This window comes from Pogoniulus pusillus, chromosome 41, assembly GCF_015220805.1.
Source record: "Pogoniulus pusillus isolate bPogPus1 chromosome 41, bPogPus1.pri, whole genome shotgun sequence".
Taxonomy (NCBI): domain Eukaryota; kingdom Metazoa; phylum Chordata; class Aves; order Piciformes; family Lybiidae; genus Pogoniulus; species Pogoniulus pusillus.
Genome location: NC_087304.1, coordinates 5681127 through 5706431, shown reverse-complemented (window position 1 = coordinate 5706431; position 25305 = coordinate 5681127). Strand labels below are relative to the sequence as shown.

Sequence of the window (25305 nt, the reverse complement as noted above, 5' to 3'; positions counted from 1 at the left end):
ATGGAGGAGACCAGAGTGGCTGTGGGATGGATCAGGTGAGGATGGAGGAGACCAGAATGGCTGTGGGATGGATCAGGTGAGAATGGAGGATACCAGAGTGGCTGTGGGATGGATCCAAGTGAGAATGGAGGACACCAGAGTGGCTGTGGGATAGATCCAGGTGAGAACGGAGTCCATCAGAGGAGAAGCATCATCCCCTTTTGGCCACTGCAGCTCTGGCATCGTGGCCAGTTTGGTAGCCCTGCTCTGCTGCAGGCAGGGTGATGTGGGGCTGGCAGCAGCTGGTTCTGAATTGGAACATCACAGCTGTGGGAATGGTGCATGGCAGTGGCTGCTGCGTGGGGGTTGTCCCTGGAATGAGGGATGCAGGAGAAGAGGCCAGCGCTGGAGGAAGCAGGTTTGGAAGGAAATGAGCTGTGAGCAGTCAGCGCTGGCTTATCAGCCTGGCTGGGGGCCAGAGCTGCCGCCAGGGAGGGCAGGGTTGCTGCTGAGAGCCTTGGAGCTCAGCCCACCGGCAGCGGCTATGGGGAGGGCTGCAGGGGAAGCAGCAGGCTGCTGTCGGTGGCTGCCAGGGAAGTGGTGGTGCAGCGGCTGTGGCCACGGCTGATGGCTAAGCCAGCAGTGTGGTGGCTGTGGTCAGGGCAAGGGCTGCTGGGGAGCTGGCAGTGTGGTGGCTGCCCTGTGTCCCTGCCCTGAGCTTGGCACATTCTGCCTGGTACCAGGCTTGGGGCAGGGCAGGAGCTTGGGCTGCTGAGCTGAGCAGTCAGCTCTGGTATGGTAAGAAAGAGCTCTTCAGGGGCTGCTCCTGGACCCCATCTGACTACCCTTCATGGCACAGCTTGTGCCAGTGCCCAGAAGCACAGCCTGGGGAAGCTGCAGCCAAAATGAGCCTCCCTCCATACCCACGTGGAGGGCAACAGTTCCTCACTCCAACTTGCCACCACGGAGGGGGCCAAGGCCCTGTGTGTGCAGACCCCCCCACCATGTCCAGGGGTCTGGGGCTGAAGATCAGCTCCCTAGGGACAGAATTCCTGCAGGGGGACAGTCTCTGCTCCCACTCCCACCCCCCAGGCCCCTTTTTGTTCCTGTTTGACAGAGGACTGAAAACAGAGTTAAATACATTTATTTATTGATCATTTACAGCTGCTTCTGCCATTAAACCAGGAGCAGGCATTTGGGATCACCACTCTCCCAGTCACTCTTGGCCTTATTTTGCCCTGACTGATGGGCACAGGACACCCAGCCTGGCCTCTGCCCAGTTGGAGGGCACAACTGTGTGCCCATGAGCACTCAGCCCCAGCTCCCCCCTTCACCTCCGTGACCAGGGCAGGGGAGCAGAGCTGAGGCCCTGACCTTGGTTTTTGGCAGCTAGAAGGTGAGGAGCAGGAGGAGAGCAGGGCTGTGGGACAGCTGCCCCAGCATGGGTCTCCATCAGCTTTGGGCAAGGGCTGGCTCCTTCCCTGCTGCCCAAGGAGGCCTCAGTAAACCACCTCATAGACTGTAGCCTTCTTGTCCCCAGAGCCTGTAACGATGAATTTGTCGTTGATGGAGATGTCACAGCTCAGCACTGAGGAGGATTCTTTAGACTGCAGGGGAGAGAGAGGTGGGTGGTGAGGGCAGTGCTGGTGGCTGAAGCTGCCCTCCTGCCCCTCAGCCCATTGCCACCCTCCCTGCACCTGGAAGATGCTGGCTCCATAGGGCGTCCGCCAGGCGTTGAGCAGGTTGTCCTTGCCCGTGCTCACAAACCACTTCCCTGGGGCAGGAGACAAAGGGGGTTAGAGTTTGGGAGGCCATTCAGAGGAGCTGAGCAGAGGCAGGGAAGACAAAGGAGCCCTCTGAGGCCGGGCACAAGCAGGGCAGAGGGAGTCTGCCTACCGCAGGAGGCGAACTTGAGGGAGAGGACACAGCTCTCGTGGAGGTGCAGCTGGTACTTGTCTGGTTTGCTGACGTGCAGGATCTCCACGTTGCTGCTCTCCATGCCCACTGCCAACCACTCTCCTGTCGGGCAGTAGCCCAGGGAGAAGATCTGGGAAGGGTGGAGGGAGGAAGGCAGAGTCAGGCAGCAGCTCCTGGCCAGCCCTGGGGAGCTGCTGGCAGGGGCCAGGCACTACCTGGGAGCTGAAGTCGTGCTGCTGCAGCTGGCGCCCTTCCCGCAGGTCCCAGCACCGCACGGTGTTGTCCAGGCCTCCTGTCCACAGCTTGGTGCCATAGTTAGAGATGTCAATGCAGCTGGCACCATCTGTGTGGCCCTGGAACTGCCTGGGAAAGACAGGGACAGGGAGGGCACAATATGAGAGCTGTCAGCACCCAGCAGTGAGGAGCAGGAGACCTCTGCTGCGAGGGTAGAGACTGTCCCAGGGGCAGAGTTAAAGTGTGGGGACAGGTAGGGAGACCCTGGAGGGGACCAAAGAGTCCCTGGCCCGAGGAGCCTCGAGCAGCCCTGCCCCAGGGAAAGAAGGGAAGAGGAGGGAGGCCAAGGGCAGGGCTGTCAGCTCCAGGACCCGATGCCTGCCACCTTCCTGCCCTGCCCCAGGCTCACCTGACCAGGGTCTGGTTCTGCAGGTCCCACACCACGATGTTGCCGTCGCTGCAGCAGGAGAAGCAGACTTTGGCGTCGGGGCTGATGGCCAGGGCATAGCAGGCAGGGGCAGAGGAGGTGAGCTCGGCCTTGATGCGGGGCGTGGGCGCTGCCAGGTCCCAGATGGAGAGGGTGCTGGCCTCCCCGCCCACGATCAGGCTGCGGCCGTCGGGCAGCAGCTTGCAGGAGCGGATGTAGTTGTCGCGGTTCTGGGGGGCGGCAGGGAGCAGCCTCTTAGCCCAGGCAGCCCCCACCGCAGCCTCCTGCCTTTGGCACGGCGCTGGGCACAGCCTCAGGGACCGCCTTGCCCCACAGCAGCTGCACAGACACAGGCAGTGCCGGAGCAGCCCAGGGGCAGCTGCACCGAGCAGCCCAGCGGCTCCACGCTCTCAGAGAGCATCTTCCCCTGCTCCTGAGTTGGCTTCGCAGGGACCAGGCTGAGGAGCAGCTCTCAGCCGTGCACTGTAGGGCATGTGGGAGACTCATCTCCTTCTGCCACCAAGCACAGGACCCTCTGCCCCCTCCACTGTACACCTTCCCCTTCCTAGCCCCCTGCAAAATGCACTTCTGCTCCTCCCACTCCTCACCAGGCAGTCCAGCTGAGCCACGGCCGTCTTGGTGCCCGGCTGCCCCACGTCCCACACCTTCACGCAGCCCTTGCCCCCGGTGTAGACGTGCTGCGTGGAGCTGCTGATGGTGACGGCGCAGACCACCTCGCCGTGGCTCAGGGTGTGCAGCTGCCGAGCGTGCCGGGGGATGCCCGAGCCGATGAGGGCATCGGGCGGGAAGGGCACCGGCTGCATCTGCCCGTCGGCGCTGACGTGGAAGGAGTAGGCACTGCGGGAGGGAGCAGAGCACCGAGAGACACTCAAAGGATCCTGTGCCAGTTGGCGCCACCTGGGACCCAGCCTGCCCCGGATGCAGGCAGTGGCATTCAGAGTCAGAGCCGGGAGCGGTGCCCGGCAAAGGCTGGCTGGGCACACGACAGCCTGGCCCTGCCCAGGAATGGGTACCCCCCACCCCGAGGGCATCGGCTGGGAAGGGCACCGGCTGCATCTGCCCATCGGTGGAGCAGGCACTGTGGCAAGGTGCAGAGGAGAGGACTGAACCATCCCCGTGTGCCACCTGAGTGCCCTCCTCCTCCTCTGTGAGCCATGCTGGAGCCAGGAAGAAGGTGGGCACGAGGAGGGCCACAGCTTGAGTACTGCATTCAGTTTTGGGCACCACAATAAAAGAGAGCTGTGAAGGTGCTGGAGAGGGTCCAGAGGAGAGCAATGAAGCTGGGGAAGGGCCTGGAGAATAAATCTTATGAGGAGCAGCTGAGGGAGCTGGGGAATGGTTAGTGTGAGGAAGAGGAGGCTCAGGGCAGACTTCATTGCTGTCTACAACTGCCTGAAGGGACATTGTGGAGAGGCTGTTGCTGGTCTCTGCTCACAGGTAGTTGGAGACAGAAGGAGGAATGGGCTCAAGCTGAGGCTGGGCAGGTTTAGATTGGCCATCAGGAAGAAGGTTTTCGTGGAGAGAGTGGTCAGGGACTGGAGTGAGCTGCCCAGGGAGGGGCTGGAGCCACCCAGCCTGGAGGTGTCTCGGGGTGGCTTGGACGTGGTGCTTGGGGAGATGGTTTCAGGTGACTCTTGTAGAGCAGAGTCCTAGGTTGGGTTTGGTGCTCCTGAGGGGCTTTGCCAGCCTGCATGGTGCTGTGATCCTGTGTGCCTGTGAAGGTGTCTGCTGCACTCTGGCTAATGAGGGATGTAATTAGCCAGCTCCTCATTAGTGCCTGCTGCCTTGAACTCAGTGACAGTCTTGGACTCAGAAGTAGAGAGAAAGTCCAGCCTGGCCCTGCCCTGCCCTACACCTGCTGGGTGTGGGGAAGGAGACCCCCCCAGCACCCAGCCCATGCTGCCCACCCTCCCTGCAGCACCTCCCTTGAGCCCACACTTACGGTTTGCCCCCGGGGATGCTGGAGAGCGAAGAGGAGATGGTAGAAGCCCTTAGGTGAGGGTGTGACTCAAAAGCCACCTGCACAAAGAGAAGGGCACAAGAGAGGCAAAGGAAGGGGCACCAAGGCTGGGCTCATGCCTCCCCACTCATGCTCTGGGAAGAGGCCAGCCCAGCTCTGTGCAAGGTGCTGGCTGCTTCCTCCACAGGCAAGTGCCAAAGGCCAAAACAGGCTCCCAAAGACACAGCCACACACTTCTGGGCTTCTCCAAGAGCTCTGCAGCCTGCCCACGACCCAAGTGGGAGCCCTTCCTAGGGCTGCACCGTGCCTAGCTTGAGCTCACTGCAGCAGTGCAGGTGCCACACATCAGGGCCAGGGCATGCCCAGGACGAGTGCCAAGGCCAACATGTGCCAGCAGCCTTGGCTTGTCCCTCGGAGACTTACCATGGGGGAGCGGCCATACAGCACAGCGCTGCTGACCTGTGGTGAGAGGTGGATGCCCAGGTACATACTGGGGGCTGGCAGCTCCCCGTTGAGCGTGGCAGGAGACATCATCCCGAAAGAGGAGGAGGAGTAGGGGCTGGACATGCTCAGAGGGCTGCGGAGAGCTGTGTGAGGAGAGACGCAGTCGTTGGCCCTGGCCAGCAGGGGTGAGTGAGGACCACCCGGAGGAGCAGGGCACCTGGCAGAAGCCAGGCAGCAAGAGGCAGTGAAATCTCTGAGCCAGGCTCCCCTGGCATGGACCAGCAGATCAGGAGGAGGTAGATTATAGGCTGGGAGTCAAGGAGCAAAGGAGAGGGACAGGCTCTGAGCTTCAACCCTGGTTGGGATGAAGATGCAGCACAGGCAAACAGCTCCATCCCTCCAAAGGGTGCACCAGAGACCAGGCACTAAGCCACAGCAACCCTCACCCCTGCTGCCAGGGCCTGTTCTGTCTTGGCCAGCTGAGAGCAAAGTGGTTCCACCTTCAGGCTCCCCATGATTTACTGAAATTGGAACCAATTCAGTGCTTGCTGAACTGCTGCCAGTTCCTAGCCCAGGCAATGGTTTCTTGTCTCTGGTCCTGCCTCTGTTTCTCCCTTGGACTACCTCCTTGGGGTCTCTTTAGCTAGACAGGTGCCAAGATGCTCCAGAAACCTCTTCCCAAGGTTTCCCTAAAGGTCTTTAAGGCAACTGAGGCAGGGCAAGGAGATGTGACCAGTTCACCATCTGCCACCATAGATGCTACTGCTGAGCTTTCACACCCCTTCCCTTGTGCTTTCAGAAGGTGGCAGCTACTGCCAGGGGCTTCTGGCTCTTGCCAAGGGTCTCTGCAGCACCCAGCTGCAGAGATCTCACCCCCATGGAGATGTCCAGCTGCAGGAGTCAGAGCCTGCCAGGCAAGTGCCAGCAGCTGGCTACAGGGTAACTGCACATGGTGCACATGCTGGCCATGGTCCATACCTCTCATTATGTGGAGCCAAAGGTCCCCTCCAGTTGTGCAGACAGGAGGGAGAGTCCTGCCTGCCCTCACCCCAGCCCTGCAGCAGCAGGACATGATCCCCCTCCCGGCCCCTGCCCTTCCCAGCCACTCACTGATGGTGTCTGTGGTCGGTGCCTTGGCTGGGGGCTGCCGGAGCAGGGTGGCTGAGCTCGGCCCGGGGCCAGGCGTGAGGGAGTCGTGGGGTGGTGAGGCAGAGGAGGGCTTGGAGCTGGCAGTGCTGGCTGCAGGGTCAGGCTGTGCAGCAGAAGGGATGGAAGAGCAGCCTCAGTGCTGGGCTGGGAGAGCCATCCCAGCACCACACAGCTGCACCCTGGGGCATCACTCCTGGGCAGAGCTGGGTGGAGACTCAGAGATCCTAAGTGACCTTCGGAGCTCCCTTTCAACCCAGAGCATTCTGAGTCCATGCTCCTGGGCCCCATCCCCTCTCCTTTCCTCCTTTTCCCTTTGCATCCTTCCAGCACCTCAACATCTCTCTTGAATTGATTTGCTTTTCCCTCATGAAAAGAAAGTTGTGACAGTGGCACTTAGGGACAGAGTGTCCAGTTCTGGGCCCCTCAGATTAAGAAAGATATTGAGGTGCTGGAAGGTGTTTGGAGAAGGGCAGCAAGGCTGAGGAGGGGCCTGGAGCACAGCCCTGTGAGGAGAGGCTGAGGGAGCTGGGGGGGTGCAGCCTGCAGCAGAGGAGGCTCAGGGCAGAGCTGATTGCTGCCTGCAGCTGCCTGCAGGGAGGCTGTAGCCAGGTGGGGTTGGGCTCTGCTGCCAGGCAGCCAGGGACAGGTTCAAGCTGGATGGGAGGAGGAAGCTCTTACCAGAGAGAGTGATTGGCACTGGAATGGGCTGCCCAGGGAGGTGGTGGAGTGCCCCTCCCTGGAGGTGTTTAGGAGGAGGCTGCATGAGGCACTGAGTGCCAGGGGTGAGTTCATTAGAAGGCTCAGGTGCTAGGTTGGACTCGATGCTCCCAGAGGTCTTTCCCAACCTGCTTAACTCCAGTGGCCACAGCAGTGCTGGGCTCAAGGTTGGCTGCTCTCAGAGGTCTCTTCCAACCCAAACCACTCTACCAGGCTATGAAAACCCTCCCTCCTGTGCCCCCTTCCTCCCTCCCACCCGGAGCAGGAGCAGGAAGATGCCAGGCACGACGCAGCCTCTCCAATCCCCGCAGCTATTTCCTTCCTTTCCTTTCATTTTTCCTCCTTTTATTTTTCCTCCCTTTTTTTTTTTTCCCCTTCCTTTTATTTTTCCCCTGCCTGGGGATTTTGTCGACACCAGCAAAGGGAAAAAATAAGTGGAGGGGGAAGAGAGAGAGAGAGAGAGAGAGAAAATCACTAGGAGAGGGAAGCTCCATGCTGCGCTGGCAGATTGCTCAGGGCGCTTTGTCTGCTCTAATCCGATTGTGCCGCGGAGCTGCCGCTCGCTGCTGCTCCCCGTGGCCCCCAGCTGGCTCCTGACCCCAGGATACAAGGATTGCATCCCTTTTGGTCTCTGAGATGGCTGGGAGGGGAGAAATGTCCTTCCCTCTTCCCACACGTTGATGTTTCAATCTAAGCATTGGGCTGACGCTTGGGAAAGAGGAAGGAGGGCAGGGGAAAGGGGAGGAGGGGGTGGGGGAGGGAAAGAATACGATAAAAATTGATTTGGCCTCAAGCTGAGCCCCCAGGGAGGGTTAGGTTGGAGATTAGGAACAATTTCTTTGCTGCAAGAGGAGTCAGGGATTGGAAAAGGCTGCTCAGGGAGGTGGTGGAGTCCTTGGAGGCGCTTACAAAGAAAGAGGAGATTTGGCACTTGGGGTCCTGTGGGCACAGAGGTGGTGCTGGAGGTTGGACTTCAGAGAATCACAGCAGCACCCAGGCTGGCAAAGCCCCTCAGGATCACCAAGCTCAACCTAGAACCCTGCTCTACAAGAGTCACCTTCAACCACCTCCCTAAGCACCACATCCTTACACACACCTAGGCTGGGGGACTCCAGCCCCTCCCTGGGCAGCTCACTCCAGTCCCTGACCACTCTCTCCACGGGAAAACTTCTTTCTAATGTCCAATCTAAACCTCCCCAGCCTCAGCTTGAGCCCATTCCCCCTTCTTCTGTCTCCAGTGACCTGTGAGCAGAGCCCAGCAGCAGCCTCACCATAATGTTCCTTCAGGTAGCTGCAGGCAGCAGTGAGGTCTCCCCTGAGCCTCTTTTTCCTCACACTACCCATCCCCAGCTCCCTCAGTTGCTCCTCCTAAGGTTTATTCTCCAGGCCCTTCCCCAGCTTCGTTGCTCTCCTCTGGACTTGCTCCAGCACCTCCACATCTCCCTTGCATTGTGGTGCCCCAAACTGAACACAATACTCAAGCTGTGGCCTCACCAAAGCCGAGTACCAGGGGGACAATCACTTCACCCTGTGAGGAGAGCTCAGCAGCAGCCTCTCCACAATGACCCTTCAGGTAGCTGGAGACAGCAATGAGGTCTGCCCTCAGCCTCCTCTTCCTCACACGAACCCTCCCCTGCTCCCTCAGACCTGATGATCTTAAGAAGTCATTTCCAACCTTAATGATTCTACAATTCTTGGGAGCAGCTCTGCAGAACCCTGCAGACAGGCAGGTGGAAAACCCCTGCAGAGCTCAACCTCTGCCCTGCAGATGATTTGCCCTCCCCAGGGGCACAGACCTCCGCTCTGGGTACTGGAGAGGCTGGCAGTGGGTACCAAGCACTCGGCACCGACCTCTCTTTGCCCTCCCATTTGAGCCAGGCAGAAACTCGGGGGCATGTCCCCAGCCCTGCTGCCCACCCACCCAGGCCCTGAGCTGCCCACACAGCTGCCTACCAGAGCCTGGTCCTTGGCTTTGGGCGGTGTGGTGCTGCGGCTGGAGCTGGCAGAGGCTGGGCTCTCGGGCACCTCCCGGCGTGCCGGCGGCAGGCGGCTGCTGGGCACATGGCTGGGGCTGCCAGGCTCGGAGGTGGGGTCCTGGGGGAAGAGGAGAGAGGTCTCTGAGGAGCAGGACCTCCAGACTCACTGTGCAGGGTCCCTACAGAGCCATCCCCAGGGCTGAGCCCAGTAGGGGTCATCAAGCCCCAGTCTGCTCCTCCAGGCACTTGCATCTCACATCTGCTGAGCAGCCTCAGTGAGGAGAGCCCTGAGAGGGTCTCAGCTCTGCTCCAAAACCTCTGCTGAGCAGCCTCAGTGAGGAGAGCCCTGAGAGGGTCTCAGCTCTGCTCCAAAACCTCTGCTGAGCAGCCTCAGTGAGGAGAGCCCTGAGAGGGTCTCAGCTCTGCTCCAAAACCTCTGCTGAGCAGCCTCAGTGAGGAGAGCCCTGAGAGGGTCTCAGCTCTGCTCCAAAACCTCTGCTGAGCAGCCTCAGTGAGGAGAGCCCTGAGAGGGTCTCAGCTCTGCCCCAAAACCTCTGCTGAGCAGCCTCAGTGAGGAGAGCCCTGAGAGAGTCTCAGCTCTGCTCCAAAACCCCTGCTGAGCAGCCTCAGTGAGGAGAGCCCTGAGAGGGTCTCAGCTCTGCCCCAAAACCTCTGCTGAGCAGCCTCAGTGAGGAGAGCCCTGAGAGGGTCTCAGCTCTGCTCCAAAACCCCTGCAGGAGAAACCTCCTCGATTTTCCTCTTTGTACAAAATTGGAGGTGACAGAAGGCTCAGAGGATGCTGGTGGCCACGGACACCTCCAGAGGGAGGGATGGTGACCAGCACCAGCCTCTTGGCAGCCCCTCAAAAGCGTTTCAGCAGCAAGGCCACACAGCAGCCCTTGCACTCCTAGAGCCATTCAAGGAGAGCTGTGATTTTTATCACCATCATTACACCGATGAGCAGCTTTTATAAGCATCATTTCCTGCTGATGTCCCTTTCAGGGCTTGTATTTTCTTGGGCAGTGACAGGAGGAAAAGGGAAAAAGAAAACCCAAACAAAAAAAATCAGCTGTGTTGTCCCTCCCTCCAGTTCTCCAGGCAAGGAAACAGGAGATCTCCCCCCAAAAACATCATCTCTGCCAAGAGCAGAGGGGGCTGGGATCAAGTATTGTTGCATCTGCCTTGGTGGCCTCAGAAGGTTGTCCCCAAAGCACCTGGCAGTTTGCCAGGAATTCAGCACCCCTCCTGCCCCGTGTGCCACCGGCACAGCAGCTCTAAGGCATCAAAGGCAGCTCAGGATAGCTGCTTGCTCCTGCTCCCTCCACCGGTCTGAGATGCCAGCAGCAAGCCCAGGTTCTGGAGGCTCTCATCCCAGCTTATCAGCATCCCCAGATGGGATACTACAGGAGAAAGGCTGGAAGAGGGCTGGGAAGTGGAGCCAAGTCCATTGCTGGCAAAGCTGAGTCCTGGCTGGCACAGCCTGCAACAGTGTGAATCAGAACCAGCCTTGGCTGGCATGGACACACTGGAGAGGGCTGGCACCTGTCCTGGCTGCCTCCTCCTGCCCAGCAGCAATGACCCAGAGCCTAAGGAACCTCAAAACCTGGCAGTCAGAGTCCTAAAGATGATGAGTACAGCTTAAGCTGGAGGCTGCAAGGCTTCAATATGTCCTTAAAGGGTCTGGGCTTACCTCATCCACCACCAGGTTGTAGTCACTCTTGTCCCCATCGCTGTCCTGCAAGCAGGGAGAAGGCAGGAAAGGCTGTCAGGAGTGGGAGAAAAGCTGGACCAAGCTCTGGCCTTTGCCCTGCAGGACCCTGGCCAGCAGAGATCCTATTTCATGGAATCATGGCAGCAACCTTCAAGCTCATCCAGCTCCAACCCCCTGCCAGGGACAGGGACACCTCCCACCAGCACAGGTTGCCCTCAGCCTCCTCTGTTTCAAAGCAGAACCCCCCCCGTGGCCACGCTCTTTGGTGCACTCACATAATGCCCCGCGGGGTCCTTCTCCTCCCTCTTCCTCTTCAGCCCAGTGGTGCCCCCCGGCCGCTCCTCGTCCTGCAGGCTCTCAGGAGGGGAAGCAGAACCACTCTGAGCCAGAGGGAGGGAGAGGAAAGCTGTGAGCCAGCAGAAAGCCGCAGCCCACAGAGCCCTGCCAGCTGCCCTTCCTCTCTGGGCACCTCCCAGTGCTGGTCCAGCACCAGTCAGCTACCCCTGCCAGCTGTGCCACAAGCAGTTTGAGGGCAGAGGTCCCCTTCCCCTACCAAGCAGGTGCCAGGGCCAAAGAGGGAGGCACTACTCCCCCTGCCCCCTCCACACAGAGTCCTGTGGCATCCCTGGAATGCTTGGCCAGGAATCCTCTAAGATCCAACTGTACTTGGGGGCAGAGATGAGTTTGGCCTTGGTGCTTTAAGCAGAGCTGGGGAAGGCGTTTCCAGAGCCCCCCCCCAAGTTCTACCCCAGATTCATTCGTTCAGCTCTGATGGGGCAGAGAGAAGGGAAGGAGGATGAGGACTGTCCCTGGGGCTTGGCTGCTCAGAGTCTGCCGGTGTGGGAAGAAGGCAGCCTCGTTTTTAGGGTGCTCAGAGGCTCAGCCACGTTTAACCCCAACATACCATCGTGCCCCTTTCCTTCCAGCTTGGCCCCAGCCCACCTCCCAAATCCAAGCCAGACTCCACACCCCCAGCCCCTCCCCAGGGAAAGCACAGCTTGTCCACCAGCCCCTCGCCCCCAAAACCATCTCCATCATCCCCTCACCCTGAATCACCTCCACCAGCCCCTCACCCCCAAAACCACCTCCACCAGCCCCTCACCCCCAAAACCACCTCCACCAGTCCCTTACCCTGAATCACCTCCACCAGAACCTCACCCCCAAAACCACCTCCACCAGCCCCTTGTCCCAGAACCACCTCCATCACCCTCGTCCCAGAACCACCTCCATCAATCACCCCCAAACCACCTCCACCAGCCCCTCATCCCCTCCACCCATGCAAAGCATCTCCCTGGCTGGAGGGCAGGAGGAAGAAGAGGGAAGAACAAAGCCCTGCCCCCGGCCCCAGGCTCATCTCCCCTGCCAGAGCAGAGGGGTGGGCAGTGGGGCAGCAGAGGAGCCCTGCTGCAAGGACCCTGGCAGGCAGGAGCTGAGCGAGGCAGCATCCTGGGCAGGGCTGCAGAGCAGATCACCCCTCAGGAGATAACCAGGCACGGCAGAGTGGAAAATCCCCACCGGGAGACTCATTTACCTCACTTTAACCCTGCTGCCGCAGGAGCCAGCAGGCTGGGAAGGAGGATGGGGCCAAGCAGGACCAACAACCCTTCCCTGAGATGCTGCCAGCAGCAGTGGGAGTGTCTCAATCCCTTCCTGTCCCTACAGTCGCTGCTCAGAGGAGGAGAACACGACCCAGTGCCCACTCACAGCTCCCCCTCCCCGCTCTCCTGCAAACCAACCCGGCACAGGGTGGGTCAGGGCAGCTCCTGGGGCAGGGCTCCCCAACCTTCTCTTTGTGCAGGAGCTGTGCCCCAACCCCAGGTCCTCTGCGTGGTCAATTCGATTCCAGCACGGCAGGATTAAGAGCCGCAACCCACACAAGCCCTGAGCTGAAAGGATGCTCCCTGTGCCCTAGATGATCTCTGGAGCAGGTATTTATGGGATGGCAGAGGCGATCCAGCCTGCACAACACAGCGACCATCTCTCCCCCTCCTCCCCCTCCTCCTCCTTCTCTCCCACCTGACTGCAAGCCTGTGAAAATCAATGCCAATTGCTCCCGGAGGAGAGGCTCCTTAACCCTTCCTTCCCCTGCCTGCACCAGCAGCTGCAGCTCTGCCTTGCTGCAGCCACAGAGCCTCGGGAAGGGAGTCACAGAGCTGGCGCCAGGACAGGCTGAGGGCTGCAGGGGGGCTGGCAGGGACGGGCTTAGGTAAGGAGACCTGCTCAGCCTGCTTCCTAAACTGGAGCCTCCTTGAAAAAGACAGAGCTGGTTATTTTGGGAGCAGCCCTCGACCTTTAGATCCTTGCATCAGCAAAGACTCTGAATCGAGGTGGCCCAGAAGCTTCAGCTACAAAACCTGACTGCAAACCCAGCCCAGCCGGCAAAGCACAGGGAAAAGTGGGGGGGGGGGCTGCAAAAAGCAGAGCCCCTTTGTCTTCTGCCCTCTGCTCAGATGTCCTCCTGCTCTCCCTACATCCAAACGTTCACCATTTGGCTGCTCTCACTCTCCACACTGCAGCTGGATTTGCTCTCCAGCACAGTGAAGTTCAAACGCAGCTCTGTGCCACCCTGGCATGTGCCAGTGGAGCAGATGCCAGCTCAGGTGCAGGAGCAGGTCTGGAGCTGGAGCATTCCCAGGGCTGTCCCAGGAAGAAAGCTTCCCACTTGCCTGGGCATCGAGGCCAGCTGAGGCCAGCAGCTTGGCCAGAGTGAGCTGTGCCAGCTCCACTTACCCGGCTCGGAGAGCGCTCTGGAGCCCAAGCGGCAGCAGGGAGAGCGTCAGGACAGGTCCATATCAGTGAGGCAGAGGAGAGAAGGGGAAGAGGCTGTTAATGCAGAGACTGTGCCCCAGGTACCCAGACAGGGAGGTGAGGAGGGCACCACAAGGCAACACAGGAGGAGAGTGAGATCATGGAATCATGGAATCAGCCAGGTTGGAAGAGAGCTCCAAGCTCAGCCAGCCCAACCTAGCACCCAGCCCTGCCCAACAAACCAGACCATGGCACTCAGTGCCCCAGCCAGGCTTGGCTGCAACACCTCCAGCCACAGCCACTCCACCACCTCCCTGGGCAGCCCATTCCAATGCCAATCACTCTCTCTGACAACAACTTCCTCCTCACATCCAGCTTCAACCTGCCCTGGCACAGCTTGAGCCTGGGTCCCCTTCTTCTGTTGCTGGCTGCCTGGCAGCAGAGCCCAACCCCACCTGGCTACAGCCTCCCTGCAGGCAGCTGCAGACAGCAATGAGGTCTGCCCTGAGCCTCCTCTTCTCCAGGCTGCACATCCCCAGCACCTCCATTTCCACTTTGCCCACCTGCAGTGTGGCCTCTCTTACCTAGCAGGAGATGAGCTTGTTGGTCTTCCCCAGGGAAGCAGGAGGAATCTCTACCCACCCACTTCCAATAAATCCACTCCTGCTTTGGAATCTCCTCTCTGGATGTGGCAATGAGGCCAAGGCTGCTAGGATGGACCGAGCCAGTTGGCCAGCTGAGACCTCCTGAATCACACCCATCCTGTTTCCTTAGGAAGTCAGGCTACAAAGCTCTGCTTGGAAAGCCTCTGAGGCTTTTCAACCTTCCCTGGTTGGTTTCCATTCCTAGGGATCATATCAGTGCCTGGAGAGAACAAACTCATCCATCTCTGCTGGCAAGGGCAGGCAGGCAGGGATCAGGAGATGAGTGACTCTGCATGTGGGTGGCTGCTCCAAGGCAGCATGAAGCTAGGGAAGGAGACAGAGAGGGACCAGGAGCTTGACACCAGCCCTGGCTTGGACAAGGAGCAATGGACACAAACTGGAACTCAGGAGGTTCCACCTCAAAGTGAGGAGAAACTGCTTTGGTGTGAGGGTGCTGGAGGCCTGCAGCAGCTGCCCAGGTTGTGGAGTCTCCTCTGGAAACCTGCAAGATCCACCTGGATGCCTTCCTGGGTGACCTGGCCAAGGTAATCCTGTTTTGGCAGGGGAGGAGGTTGAACTTGATCTCCAGAAGTCCCCATGAGAGTGGTGAGAGCCTGGAATGGGTTGCCCAGGGAGGTGGTGGAAGTCCCACCCCTGGAGGTGTTTAAGGCCAGGCTGGCTGAGGCTGTGTGCAGCCTGCTCTAGGGTAGGGTGTCCCTGGGCATGGCAGGGGTTGGCACTGCCTGCTCCTTGTGCTCCCTTCCAACCCTGCCTGATTCTATGATTCTCTAAGCCCCTTCCAACCCCTACCCCTCTCTGACTCCATGGTTTTCCTGCCTGGTTTCACTCCACAGAGCTGCCTGGAGCCCTCAGCCCATGCCTCCTTCCCATCAGCAACACCACCTGGTGCCTGTGCCCTGCAGAAGGTGACTTCAGCTCAGTTTCTTCCTGCAGCCCTTCTAAAAAGCCACCAGCACAAGCTGGGTGCTCTTATTCATTTGGCCCAAGCTTGCCAGTTGCATTCAGAGCACTGATTTAATGATGATTAAATATTGATGCTGTTTGTAAAGCACTTTGTGATCCTGATCAGAAGAGGCACCCCTAAGGATGAGGAACTGCTGCTGTTCACAAGTGAGGCCTCCACTTTCTGAGCTCCCTGCCACAGACCTTTGGCTCTCACAGTTTCCAACCAGGGCCTTGCAACAGCCTCTCCCCCTTAAAATTCTCAGCTTCAGGCATCAGATCTTCATCTGGGGTAAGCCTTGGTGTAAAGAGAGAGGGTTGCTCTGTGGTGGGCATCTCATGCCCTCCCAGCACGGAGAGGAAGGAGGACCCTGACACACTAGAATAAGCCAGGGATGTAAGAGCAGCTCTGGGTGCACAGAATCACAGAATCAACCAGCTTGGAAGAGACCTCCAAGCTCACCCAGCCCAACCTAGCACCCAGCCCTGGCCAATCAACTAGACCAAAGTGTACATGCACAAGTGCCCAGAGCCCCACTGCCCAGCATCTGAGGTGCACAGGCAGCTGCTCCCCATGCTGTTGCCTGCCATCACTGCAGCCATTCCCCTGGTCAGAAACAAGAGCCACTTCCCAGGGCTGCAGACATTTAGCTGTGGTCTGCCAGCCCCAGAGCTCTCCCTGGCTCCAGGGAGCAGCTGTCAGGCATCAAGGAGCCCCTGGGGAGAGAGGAGCAGGCAGCAGGAGCTCTCCCAGTGCTGCCTTTGGATGCTCTACCCAGCACAGACTCTTCCAGCCTGTGAAGGGTTAATCCAGATGGGTTTCTTCCCCTTACCTCTGCTCTCCCCATCCTGAGCCACTCTGTCCTCCTTGGTGGCCAGCTGAGCCTGTGCCATCAGAGCCCCTGAGAGGGCCAGGAGCCCTGAGGTGCTGCTCAGGCCAGGAGGATGCATGCTGGAGGGGTGAGGTGTCAGCGAGATGGGGGATGTGTGGTGGGAGAGGTGCTGAAGCTGCTGCTGCTGCTGAAAGAGAAAGAACAAAGGGTCCTGGCTGCAGGAGGGGATGGCACAGCCATGCCTGGCACCCCTGGCTCCTGCCATGCAAAGCATCACAAGATAAGAGGATGCCAGGACAGGGAGGGGAGTGAAGCTGTCGAGGTTGCACAGTCCAGGCCATGTGTAAAGGTTCAGACCACCCCCAGGAGGGGTAACTCTTTACACCATGTCACCTGCCCCTTTCACCCCAGGCACCTCCAGGACCTCCCCATCACAGATGAGATCCTAACACATGGCAGATGAACCCAGCCTCTGCCCAGTTCAGCTCAGGGTGGTGAGACCAGGAAGGACCTCAAAGGCCATCCACTGCTTTGGGGACACCATGGCAAACCCTGTCACAGCAGGGGACCAGCCCTGGGCTTACCAAAGGTAAAGACTTCAGGTTTGCCACTTCTGCACTGCCCACTGAACCCTGGAGCAAGAAAGAGCCTTTGCCCTAGGGCCAGGCAGCAGGACTCACCCCAACGATGCTGTTGAGCTCCCCCATGGTCACCTGCTTGGCTCGTTCCACAGCCTGCAGGACCTGCTGCTGGTGCTGGCAAGGCAGAACACAAGGAGCTGAACTCTGTGCTCCTGGCAGCAGGGACCCCACAGCCCAGCACCACCCCAGCCACCCCAGGCTGTGCAGCCACCTGTCATAGAATGGTTTAGGTTGGAAGGGAGCTCAAAGCTCAGCCAGTTCCAAGCCCCCTGTGCCATAGGCAGGGACACCTCCCACTAGAACAGGTCACTCAAGGTCTCATCCAACCTGGCCTTGAACAGCTCCAGGGAGGTTGTGGAGCACAGAAGCACAGAATGTGATCAAAGATCACAACCTCCCTGGACAACCTGTGCCAGTGTCTCACCACCCTCACTGTGCAGAACCCTTTCCCAACACCTAGTGTGAATCTCCCCTCTTCCAGTTTAAACCCATTACCCTCCAGCCCAGGTACAGAGGTTTTCACTCCCCACCCACCCCTAAACCTCCCATTTTTCAGGCTGGACTCAGCTTCATCCCTTCCTGGGAGCCTCAGGTGAAACCTGAGCAACTCAGATGCGCATCCTCTGCCTCCCCTCTCACCTCCTGCGTCAGGAAGGGTATAATCTGGGCACAGATGGCACTCAGTCTCTTGACAATCTCTGCCTGAGAGAGGAAGCAGGTATCAGCAGAGATGGGAGGGCTCCAAATCCCATCCAGCCCTTTGGAGAGGAGCAGCCAAGAAGCCTCCTCACATCCCACAGCGGCAGCAGCCTCGGGATGCAGTTAAATGCTCCCAACCCACCCACCCAGCTCAGTGTAAATCCTCCTGCTGCTCCTGCACCCCTGATGGTATTTCCCAAGCTGCTGCCAAGGGAGGACTCTACCCGGGGCTGTGGGACCCTCCCAGGCTGTCAGGTCCCCCTAGGCACACAGGAGAGAACCCTCCATGGATCCCTCCCATGGAGGGATCCCTCCATGGATCCAGGCCAAGCCAAGCTCGGGGCTGTCAATCCTTTTGCAGCCCTGCCTGGCTCTGCTCAGCCTAAACCCTGCCTGGCTTTGTGGGCTGCTGCTCTGGCAGCCAGTGGGCAGGCTGGCAGGGAAGGGAGAGAGCTGAGCCACAAGCACTGGCAGAAGGCCACTGGCAGGCTGCTTGCTCTCTCCCTCAGCACTGGCCTCAAAGCCAGTGGGAGGGCAAGAGGGAGGGAAGCAGAATTCCCACAAGTTAACTCAGCCCTCTCACATCACCCCAGCAAAGCCTGGCAAGGCACCGGGAGTGGTACCTGCTCTGCCACCCCTCACCCTGGCCACAGCAGGTGCCCCCCCCACTGCCACCTCTTCCACAGCCCTGGGCCAGCCTGTAGCAGAGGAACAAAAGTAGAATAGAATCATAGAATCAGTCAGGGTTGGAAAGGAGCACAAGGAGCAGGCAGTGCCAACCCCTGCCATGGGCAGGGACACCCTACCCTAGAGCAGGCTGCACACAGCCTCAGCCAGCCTGGCCTCAAACATCTCCAGGGATGGGGGCCTCAACCACCTCCCTGGGCAACCCCTGCCAGGCTCTCACCACTCTCATGGTGAGTGTACAGAGCCCTGTACCTGTCCCCTGCCCAGCAAGGGGGCACAGAGAGCCTGGCACCTGCTCTCCTCAGGCTGCCGCCACTGACGGACCCACAGCCCAGCTGTGTCCCCACTGGCTCAGGGGTTGTGGCTCCTAGCCCAGGCTCCCTGACACAAAACCTGCACTCCTGGAGAAAAGAAACTTCATCCTCCCCCCCTCCCCGCCCCCAGCCTGGCACTGGCTGAGGAGTTGGCTGCTCTGAAGCGTTTCCTCATCTCGGGTTTCTGACAATCCCTGCTGGAATTGCAGGGAGGTCAAAGCAGGCACAAAGCCGGCACAGAACAAAGGGAGCATTCACCTGCTGTGCTCAAAGGCTGCCTGTGCCCCCCGACCCCCGCCCCCAGCACACCTGTGCCCACCAGCACCCTGGACACCCACACACCCTGGCTGCTGCAGCAGGCACAGCCCTGACCCCCACCGCAGGACCCTGGCAGCCAGAGGCGCTCCCGGGCCAGCTCTGGACCTCTCTTGCCCACGCAGAGCTCCCTCTCCCCAACCACTTGGCCACTGCTTCTATCACCTGGTGGGGCAGAGCCCCTGGCCACACGGGGCTTAGGCCACCCAGTCCCACCCTTGGGTGCCAGTCCCAGCAGAGCCGAGGGCCCGTGGGGGCTGCTCGCAGGCTCTGTGCCTCTCCCTGCTAACAAAAGGAGCAAGCTCGGAGGGGCTGAGCCAGCTGGAGGAGCATGGCAGTTGACTTGCCACTTTGTCAGGCACTGCTCCAAACTAATTTCCCTGGCAGAGAGCCCGCGATGACTGGATTGATAAATCTGAAGAGGGAAAGCAAATTAACGCTGGAACAAAAGGGGAACCAAGGAAGGGTGAAAACACTCCTCTGGCATCGGGAAAGGAAAAAGGGGATTAGGAAAAAGGAAAGAAAAGAAAAGACAATCGTTGGCCTCTGGGCTCCAGCTCCTGCTGCTTCCTCCATGCTCCCTCCTGCGCCTGGGGCCAGGGCAGGCGCTGCAGGGGGTGGTTTTCGTGCACAGGGCTCCCTGCCAGGCTCCCAGCAGTGCTCTGGGGTAGCAGGGAGCAGAGCCTGTCCCCAGGCACCCACTAGACGTCGGCAGATCCTGACAAGAGAGCTGTGCCGTGCCTCCCGTGCCGCTGGAGATCATTTTCTAACAGAGACTCCAACCTCAGCCTCCTCCTCACCATCCCCTGCTGACAGCTTGGACCTCCCCCCACCCCCGCCTCGACTTACCTGCTTGTGCATTTCAATGTTCAGCCCATAGGACATCTCATAGTACTGAGAGCAAAAGCACAACACAGCCTGGTTAGCAGCTGCCCGCAGCAACTGGCCCACGCACCCCCAGCTCCTGCGTCCCTGCTCCCCCAGACTGCTGCCCAGCACAGCACGGGCTGAGCCCTGTGCCATGAGCCCGGGACAAGGTAAGGAGCAGCCACTCCCTGGTGCAGGCTTTCCTGCTTACTCTGCAGCTCAAGGCAGCCTCAGTCAGCTCCTTGCCCTCCTCAACTCCTCCTGTCTTGCCTTGTCCTTTCCCACTCCTAACCAACCCCACGGGTGGCCGTGCCTGTGCCAAAGCAGAGGTGGCATCAGGGTACACCTGCGCAGCTCTGGCAGCGGTGACAGCAGCAGACTCCATCCCCATCCCCTCGCCCCCGAGGACAGGGGCAAGAGGGGACCAGAGGACCTTTTTTCCTTCCAGTAAAGCCCATTCCAGAGGCAGCAGCTCACCTCTGGGAATCTCTTGAGTCTCTGGAATCTGGGAAGAGATCCCAGCTAGTGGGTGACAGGAACATGGTCTGTGATGCCAATAAAGCCCCCATCACTCCTGGCCTCTTGGGCAGCGCTGTCATCACCCAGGGGATAGGGGTCATGCAAGGTCTGTTTGCCTTCTGGATGGCATCATTTGGCTTCCCCCTGTCCCTAGAGGGGCTGCTAATGCTGGATGCTGAAGGAGAGGAAACGCTGCTCCGGCTCTGCACTTCCTATCCTCTTCCCTTCAGCTCAGCAGCTACCCCTCCACACACACACACTCCTGCCAGGACTGCCCCTGGCTCTGGCTGGTGCCCGGGTGGATTGATGCCAGGGGTCTATTAACCCCACATAGGCAACTGCAGAGGGCTCCTGCCCTGGCTCCTCTAAAAGCAGCTTCCCCTTCCACCCAAAAGCGTCAGCCTCGAGGTATCACTTTCAAGACACCCCTTGGGGAGGCAGGCAGGAAGGGAGAGGATTTATTAAAAGGCCAAAGATAAAAAGGAGAAGAAGAAAGAGAGACAAAACCTGTGGCAGGATTCCTGGGCTCAAGCAGCATGAGTGGCAGCAGCCAGCAGCGGAGCCAGCCGTTGCTAGGAATAACCATTAACCCCTTCCTACCTCTCACACCCCCTACCCTCAGTCACCCAGGCCAGCCCCTGGCCAGGTGTTCCCCTCCTCTCCCCCAGGGCAAGGGCGGCTCGGGATGGCCTCTGGCCCCTTTTTGGGCGAGCAGATGAGCAGAGCCCCAGAGCCTGGGACTTGCCCAGGGGAGGGTGGCAGGCAGGGATGTGCTGGGGGGAGGCAAAGGGGACGGGGCAGGGGTGGCTCACCATGACATAATGTCTCTGCATCTCCGTCTTCTCACTCACCAGCTTCTCACATTCCAGCTTCAGGCTGCAAACAGCATCCGTGGCTTTCATTCAAGGACCCACATCTGCCCCCTACCCCCAGTGCCCATTTCCCACACACACCCCCTCCGCGACCCCAGCAACTCACATGCCCACCCCTTGCTGCTGTTGCCATCCTGGGGGGTGGGACCCAAACCCCTTCAGTGGTGCAGCCCTTGCTCCCCTCACTCTATCACACCCACCCCACACCCAGCGCGCTCGGAGGAAAGAAACCGTGGGTGGTCTCCCACTTGAGGCACCTCCCTCTCAAGATCTGATGCCCCAACTCACAGCCTGGCGCACCCCCCCCCAGCCTAGCCCCTTCTGCTGCTCCTCTCCAAACGCTCCTTTTACCAGGACCCTTTTCTCCATCTTCTGTCCCAGTTTGCCCCCATGGTCTGCCCCTAGTCCCCCTCTCCCCGTGCCCTCAGTCCTCGTTACCTCCTTTCTCGCTGCCCACAGCCCTGCTCAACCCCCGAGCACCTCCCGACCACGTCCCCAAGCTTCACCTCCCACCCCACAGCCCGGGGTGCCCACGGCACCCTCACCTGTGGTACTGGGCCTGCAGGAACTGGAATTCCTCCTTGATGCGGTCGCAGATTTCCAGGACCGAGAACTTGAAGGGCTGCCCGGGCTGGAGGGGAGCCTGGGGGAAGAGAGAGCCGGCTGGAGACTGCGGCTGCACCGCGCTGCCCTCGCCCACCACGGGCCCCGCCGCCCCCCGGACTTACCGGGTGCCGTCCCTGCGGGAACATCCTGATGGCTCGGGCCCCCGCTCCGGCCCCCCCCGCTGCTCGGGCGCTGCTCCCCGCCCGTCTCCCCGCCCCTGCCGGGGGAGCTCCCCCCGCCGCGCTCCGGGGCTCCGCGGGGGTCTCTCGCCTCGACGCCGGCAGCGGGAGGGCGGCGGGGGCGCAGAGCGGCTCAGGCGGGGCGGGGGCGGCCGCCGTCGGGCGGGCGGGCGGGGGGTACCCGCCAGCCGCGGGGGATCCGCTCGCCCCCCATGGGGCCGGGGGCGGGGAGGAGGCGGGGGCAGGCGGGCGGCGCCGACGGGGCTCCGGCGGTCCCCGGCTGGCGAAGCTGCCGCCCGGCCCCGAGCGCCCCGTCCGCCGGAGCTCGTTTAAGGTGGCTCATTCCCGCAGGACGCGGCGGGAAACAGAGGGTCCGCCGCCCCCCCGGGCAGCGCCGGAGCTCCCGCCCCTCCGGCTCCGTGCTTGCGGCGGCCGGGGCAGGCGACACAGCCCAAGGTGGCCCTGCTGCCCCTACCCCACACACCCCCGGCGATAGCGGAGAGCGAGGGGGTTTTGGGGAGGAGCTGGTCCTGAAGCAGCTGCTCCGGGACCCGATGTGCCTCTCTCGCACCTCTCCCATCCCGACTCCGCTCCCAGACGCGGTGGCTCGGCGGGACCCCGTCCCGGAGCTGGACGGAGTCGGGAGCGGAGCCGCACCAAGAGCATCCCCGTCCACCTGCAGCGCCGCTGGCCGCAGCGCCTCCCCTTCGCTTCAGACGAACACGGCAGCGGCCGCCACTGGGCAGCGCGGAGGGGCACAGGAATCACAACGGGAGGCTGAAGCGAGGCGCCCGGGGCTGAGGGTGCAGGGACACCGGGACACAGCTGGGCCGGGCGGGACGGAAGGCTTACGGAGAGCGCAGCTCCTAAAGGGCTCGCTCGGTACTGGCCTCTCGCCCGCCCTGGGCGGCGGGGAGCGCGGAGCAGCCACACGGCACGGGGTGAGGACGCGCTGGGAGCCCGCGGGGCCGCGCAGCGCACCGGGAGCGCGCTGACCCCGCTCCACCTTAACCGGCCCCGCAGCCCGCAGCGGCGCTGGCCGCACCTGCCATTGGTCGCCGCCGCGGCAGCAGCAGCCAATCGCCAGAGCCTGTTCCCACCTGGGCTCGTGACGTCACACGCCGGGAAGGCCAATGAGAGGCGAGAGGGCCACCGGGGGGGTAGCGGCAGCGCCACGGGGCATGATGGGAGTTGTAGTTCGCTGTTGGCTGCTCCTGCATGGCGGTGGCCCCGGGACCGGCCCGGTACGGCTGCCGCCCGCCGGAAGCCTTTGGAGGCACGGCCCAGTCCTCTCGGGCGGTACCAGCCCAGAGCCACCGGGCCGCTACGCTCGCACCTTGGTGGGCCCGGGAGGGCAAACGAACTCCGCGGCCCACAAGGCCTGGCGGCAGCCGCCGGCTGCCACTCAAAGTAACGTGGGGCAGCGGAGCCCCGGGGCGGCGGGCGCGGGCGGGGGGGAGCGGAGCAGCCGCAGCCGTCGGGCTTGGCCCTTCCCCCGCGGCTGCCCCGGCTGGCTGGCAGGGCGGGGGGGGAAACGAGGGAAACCCAAGCGCCACGGGGAGGAAGGAAATCCGCAGCCGGCCCCGGGGCTGCGGCAGGTTCCCGGTGACTCCCGAGAGCGGCTGCGACGTGGGCAGGGCAGCAGCTCCGTACCCACCGGCGTTGCCAGCCTGCCCCGCGGCTCTAGGGCCGTTCTGCCAACCGGGCTGGCTCGATGCCGCCGTGAGAGCGGCGAGCAGAGCCCCTGGGACGGTGCTGCCTCCGCAGCCGGGACGGGCGCAGGAGCTGCCCCAGGCTCTGCCCCAGGCTCTGTCCCCGGCAGCGCGGAGCTGCGAGACGATTTCGGCACCGGTGGGGCCAGAATCCTGACCCCTCACACACTTCAAACCGGAGCCCAGCGAGTCCCCGACAGCCCCGGCTGGGATACAGGTGGGGGCTCTGACAGCGTCCCCCAGCTCGGTGGAGCAGCTCTCCTGATCCTACCGGCCAAGCACCCTGCCCCGACAGACCCCTCCGCCCCTCCGAGGCGTCCTTGCCTTTCCCACACGACCCTCCAAGTGCCATCAAGTCACCGCGTTTGGGGACAGTGAAGGGCGGGTGGGGGAGCAACCCTTCAATATTGCAGGAACCAGCTGTACCTGGCCCCGCGCAGGCAGGCACAAGGTTAAATATTTAATGCCTCACATTTCATCCTTATCTTTTATTAATTGTGTTATTTACTTGCTGCAAGCTGGCAGCGGCCAGGGCGGGGGCAAGGTGGTGGGCACCAGAGGCTCTCTCCCTCCTCTCTCAGCCCTGCACCATCCTGGGGCTGTCTGCTGCCTCTCTGCTCCCTGCCCGTGGTACCAGGGGACAAGGCTGGCTGGGCTCAGAGCCCTCCGGCCCCAAACGCTCCCTAGGCAAGCAGCTGGCACCAGGTCAGCAACAAATCATAGAAGCATCCAGGTTGGAAGAGACCTCCCAGGTCACCCAGCCCAACCTAGCACCCAGCCCTGGCCAAACACCAGACCATGGCACTCAGTGCCCCAGCCAGGCTTGGCTTCAACACCTCCAGCCACAGCCACTCCACCACCTCCCTGGGCAGCCCATTCCAATGCCAATCACTCTCTCTGACAACAACTTCCTAACAACATCCAGCCTAGACCTCCCCTGGCACAGCTTGAGCCTGGGTCCCTTTCTTCTGGCCCTGGCTGCCTGGCAGCAGAGCCCAACCCCACCTGGCTACAGCCTCCCTGCAGGCAGCTGCAGGCAGCAATCAGCTCTGCCCTGAGCCTCCTCTGCTGCAGGCTGCACCCCCCCAGCTCCCTCAGCCTCTCCTCACAGGGCTGTGCTCCAGGCCCCTCCCCAGCCTTGCTGCCCTTCTCCAAACACCTTCCAGCACCTCAACATCTCACTTAACTCCCTTGTCCTTCCCTGGCCACCAGGCAGAGTCAGAGCTACTGACAGGGATTGCCACCAGCCCTTTACTTTGGACCAGAAGCCCTTAAAGATAATTCCTTTTGTGTATGGATGTGTGCGTGTGTGCATCTGTGTGTGTCTGTGTCTGTATGTGTGTGTGCACATGTGCATGCATAAGCGTGTGTGTGTGTGTGCATGTATGTGCATGCATGTGTGCGTGTCTGTGTATGTGTGTGCACATGTGCATGCATATGTGTGTGTGCATGTGCATGTATGCATGTGTATGCATGTGTGTATGTGTGTGTATGTATGCATGTGTGTGCATGTGTGTATGTGTGTGTATGTGTGCATGTGTGTATATGTGTGTATGTATGCATGTGTGTGCATGTGTGTATGTGTGTGTATGCATGCATGTGTGTGCATGTGTGTATGTGTGTGTATGTGTGCATGTGTGTATATGTGTGTATGTATGCATGTGTGTGCATGTGTGTATGTGTGTGTATGTGTGCATGTGTGTATATGTGTGTATGTGTGCATGTGTGTGCATGTGTGTATGTGTGTGTATGTATGCATGTGTGTGCATGCATGTGTATGCATGTATGTGTGTGCGTGTACGCATGTGTGTGCATGCATGCATGTATGCATGTGTGTGTGCATGTATGCACGTGCATGTGTGTGCATGTATGCATGTGCGTGTGCATGCATGTATGTATGCATGTGTTTGCATATATGTGTGCATGCATGTATGTGTGTGTGTGTGCAGCTATGTGTGCATGTGTGTGTGTGCATGTGAGTGTGCATGTGTGTATGTGTGTGTGCGTGTGTGTGTGTGCAGCTATGTGTGCATGTATGTGTGTGCATGTGAGTGTGCATGTGTGTATGTGTGCACGTGTGAGAGCTGCACACATAAATCCATGCGATTTTGCGAGACGCATGGTCGAGCCGCGGAGCCTTCCTGGCCGTTCCTTGCCTTGCCGGGGGACTT

General features: G+C 60.5%; 1 protein-coding gene across 3 annotated transcripts; it reads right to left on the bottom strand.

The window, feature by feature from the left end:
* Positions 1-1112: 1112 nt before the first annotated feature.
* On the bottom strand, positions 1113-21537 carry TLE2 (TLE family member 2, transcriptional corepressor). Of its 3 annotated transcripts, none has more exons than XM_064175317.1 (20): positions 21366-21537; positions 21183-21280; positions 20578-20641; positions 19229-19273; positions 17004-17066; positions 16404-16478; positions 15724-15910; positions 13266-13282; positions 10811-10915; positions 10515-10559; positions 8802-8942; positions 6093-6234; positions 4962-5125; positions 4521-4597; positions 3166-3415; positions 2540-2787; positions 2112-2259; positions 1876-2026; positions 1677-1753; positions 1113-1586 (listed from the first exon to the last, which is right to left on the bottom strand). In XM_064175317.1, the coding sequence occupies exons 1-20, from the start codon at positions 21387-21389 to the stop codon at positions 1479-1481; spliced, it is 2229 nt and encodes a 742-aa protein (XP_064031387.1). In that variant the 5' UTR covers positions 21390-21537; the 3' UTR covers positions 1113-1478. The 3 variants fall into 3 exon arrangements, with proteins under 3 accessions (XP_064031387.1, XP_064031388.1, XP_064031389.1); XM_064175318.1 differs by having other exon boundaries at positions 15724-15907; XM_064175319.1 differs by lacking the exon at positions 10811-10915.
* Between the last annotated feature and the right edge of the window lie 3768 nt (positions 21538-25305).